The following is a 3,330-nucleotide window of genomic DNA, read 5'->3' on the forward strand; positions in this document are numbered from 1 at the left end:
ATCTGATATGTCATTTGCAACTATCTTTTCCCATTCCATCAGTTGCCTATTAGTTTTATTGGTTGTTTCCTTTGCCATACAGAGAGCTTGCTGCATTCTTCTTAAGCATGTCTTAAGATGCTGACACATATCTTTCAACAGCTGGCATGATGGTCAATCAAGAAATAATCCCTTGTTTCTAAAAACATTTCTTACAAGCTGCATTCAGACCAGTGTTCTATCAGAGAAGGAAATCATCCTTATTCTGTAATTTCATATAGTGAAGTTTTTAAGAACATGTCTAAAAAAGATGTTGCTAAGAATACTAGAACAAGAGAGGGGAGGGGAGGGGAGGGGAGGGAGACGGGGAGGGAAGAGGAGGGGGATGAGGAGGGGAGGAAAAGAAAGGGAGAAACCTTAATTTTCAGTTATAAGATATCTTGTGGCAAAATGGTTTAGCTTCTCTATGGTCCTGTTTCTCTGGTCCACTATGTAAAAGAATTAATATATCTCCTTAACATTCTTCTCATAGTTGTCTTCATTTCCTTGTTCTGCAGGCTGTAGACTAGGGGGTTCAGCATGGGAGAGACCACACTGTATTGCAAGAACATCATTTCCAGATGGGAGCCTGAAGTTGGCAAGAGGTAGCTGAGGAAACCTGAGCCATAGAACAAGATCACAGTAGTGAGGTGAGAAGAGCAAGTAGAAAAGGCCTTGCTTCTGCCTGAGGTAGAGCTGATGCTCAGGATGATGGAGACAATGCGGGCATAGGAAAAAACAGTCATAATGAAGGTTCCAAAGAAATGTAAGACAGAGGAGCACAGCAGGAGTGTGAAGTTGGTGGAGGTATCAGAGCAAGACAGAGGGAAGACAGCTCACAGCTGAAGTGCGGAAGAGTCTGGTCCTCACAATACTCTAAATTGACAGCCAAAAGGATATTGATGAGAGCATCAACAAAGGCTAGGCCCCAGGAACCCCACACCATCCCAACGCAGAGTTGGTTGCTCATCAACTGGCCATAGAGCAGAGGGGAGCTGATGGCTATATAGCGGTCATAGGCCATCACAGCCAGCAGACAGGCCTCCGTGCCCCCAGTGGCAAACACAAAGAAGGCCTGAGCCAGGCAGCTCTCTACAAAGATGATTTTGCTTTCAGAAAGTAGATTCTCCAGCATCTTGGGGACTGTGACAGTTGAGTGGCAGAGGTCCAGGAAGGACAGTTGTCTCAAAAAGAAGTACATGGGCATGTGGAAGTGATAGTCAGCCCTAATCACCAGCAGCATCACCAGGTTCCCCATCAGGGTCAAAAGGTAACTCACCAGAAACAACATGAAGAGCAGAGTCTGACTCTAACAGTCAGCAGCTAACATAAAAAGGATGAACTTACTGACAATGCTGTGGTTTCTCATTGTGAGAAAATATTTACACTGGGAATCCAAGAAAGACATCAGAACTCCTTTTTGCCTCCAAATTACCCCCAATGCCTTAGCCCTCCTGTTCATGTACATTATTTCACAAATGTACTGGAAACTATGTTAAATATTTCTAAGCTGATTTCCTAATCATGACAATAAATTTGATATTCTTGGATGGCAGTCCACCATCCCTCTGTAAGTTCCTTATGTAATTTTGTAGGCCCTCATCATATGCCCCTAGATATTCCCTTCTTTTATTTTTAAGATAGGTATTAAAATAAAGAACATTTTGTATATTCAGTGGGAATAGAGAAACTTTGTTGATGCAGCAGAGTAAAAGGTTAATAACAGAAGTAAAATCCTTGAGAAAGGGACAATAAATGATCCAGAACACAAGTAGTTTATTCCATAGACAGGAGAAGGGGGGCTTTATCTGTTCTAAATAAGAGGTAAGGTAAAGAGAGTGGGGAGTAAGGCAGTTGGCTTGGTAGACTGTATGGCTAAAATATGAAAGACTTTCCAAGTGACTGCAAATTTTTTGATGAAATGTGAGATGAAATTTTGAATACTGTCTACCTACCCACCTACCTACCTACCTACTTATCAGCTATCTTATCTCATCTATTTGTGTGTGTACGTGGTGTGTGTTTTTAGTGCTGAGGGATTTTGATGATCTAAGAACACAAAACTCAGGTACATCAAGTGGAAGACTTATTAAGGGAATGCAGTAAGATTAACACGTGATATATTTGCCTATTTGAGATTTGAAGACGAATATGAACAAGTATGTGATTATCTCAGTAGTATTTAGCTGCTTAAGCACACATATAGAGCATATAGAAAGAGATTTGGTATTAAATGGGTTTGTTTTTTTCCAGGAATAGGCAGTGACAAAGAAAAAAAAGGTAAGGAAGTAAAGCATGTTTGCAAAGTGAAATCAATCAGAGAAACAAGGCTGTATAAGGAATTAAATGGGGAACATGCAAAAGATTATGGATAGGGAGGTCACGTATCTCATGCACAGCTTAAACCACACTCTGCTCCTGTCAATGTCTCAGCCAGCTTTGGAAGTCCACATGCTGACCAACCTACATTTTCACATTCTAAAACTTGTCCATGTTTCAGCAACATGCAGAAGAATGGAACTAGATCATTTTCTCACACCATACACAAAAATATACTCAAAATGGATCAAGGACCTGAATGTGAGACAGGAAACCATCAAAACCTTAGAGGAGAAAGCAGGAAACAACCTCCTTGACCTCCACCGCAGCAACTTCTTACTTGACACATCCCCAAAAGCAAAAGAATCAAGAACTATTGGGACCTCATCAAGATTAAAAGCTTCTGCACGGCAAAGGAAACAATCCATAAAACTAATAGGCAACTGATGGAATGGGAAAAGATAGTTGCAAATGACCTACCAGATAAAGGGCTAGTATCCAAAATCTATAAGAAGCTCACGAAACTCCACACCCAAAAAGCAAACAACCCAGTGAAGAAATGGGCAGAAGACATGAACAGACACTTCTCCAAAGAGGACATCCAGATGGCCAACAGACACATGAAACGATGCTCAGCATCCTCCTCATCAGGGAAATAGAAATCAAAACCACACTGAGATACTACCTCACTCCAGTCAGAGTGGCTAAAATGAGCAAATCAGAGGACTCTAGATGCTGGCGAGGATGTGGAGAAACGGGCACCCTTCTACACTGTTGGGAATATAAACTGGTGCAGCCCCTCTGAAAAGCAGTGTGGAGGTTCCTCAAAAAATGAACAATAGAACTCCCCTATGACCCAGCAATAGCACTGCTGGGAATTTACCCAAGGGATATAGGAGTGCTGGTGCATAGGAGCACATGGACCTCAATGTTCATAGCAGCACTTTCAACAATAGCCAAGACATGGGAAGAGCCTAAGTGTCCATCAACGGA

The 3,330-nt window shown here is 41.8% G+C and overlaps 1 protein-coding gene across 1 annotated transcript; it reads right to left on the bottom strand.

Moving 5' to 3' along the window:
• Positions 1–467: 467 nt before the first annotated feature.
• LOC120223007 (olfactory receptor 8S1-like) lies at positions 468–1,309 on the bottom strand. The gene is given in 2 exon segments (XM_039221064.1): positions 468–853; positions 856–1,309. Coding segments are annotated over 2 exon segments (840 nt in total).
• Positions 1,310–3,330: the final 2,021 nt, after the last annotated feature.

The sequence above is a fragment of the Hyaena hyaena genome, unplaced genomic scaffold, assembly GCF_003009895.1.
Source record: "Hyaena hyaena isolate Hyena2069 unplaced genomic scaffold, ASM300989v1 scaffold_936, whole genome shotgun sequence".
Classification (NCBI taxonomy): domain Eukaryota; kingdom Metazoa; phylum Chordata; class Mammalia; order Carnivora; family Hyaenidae; genus Hyaena; species Hyaena hyaena.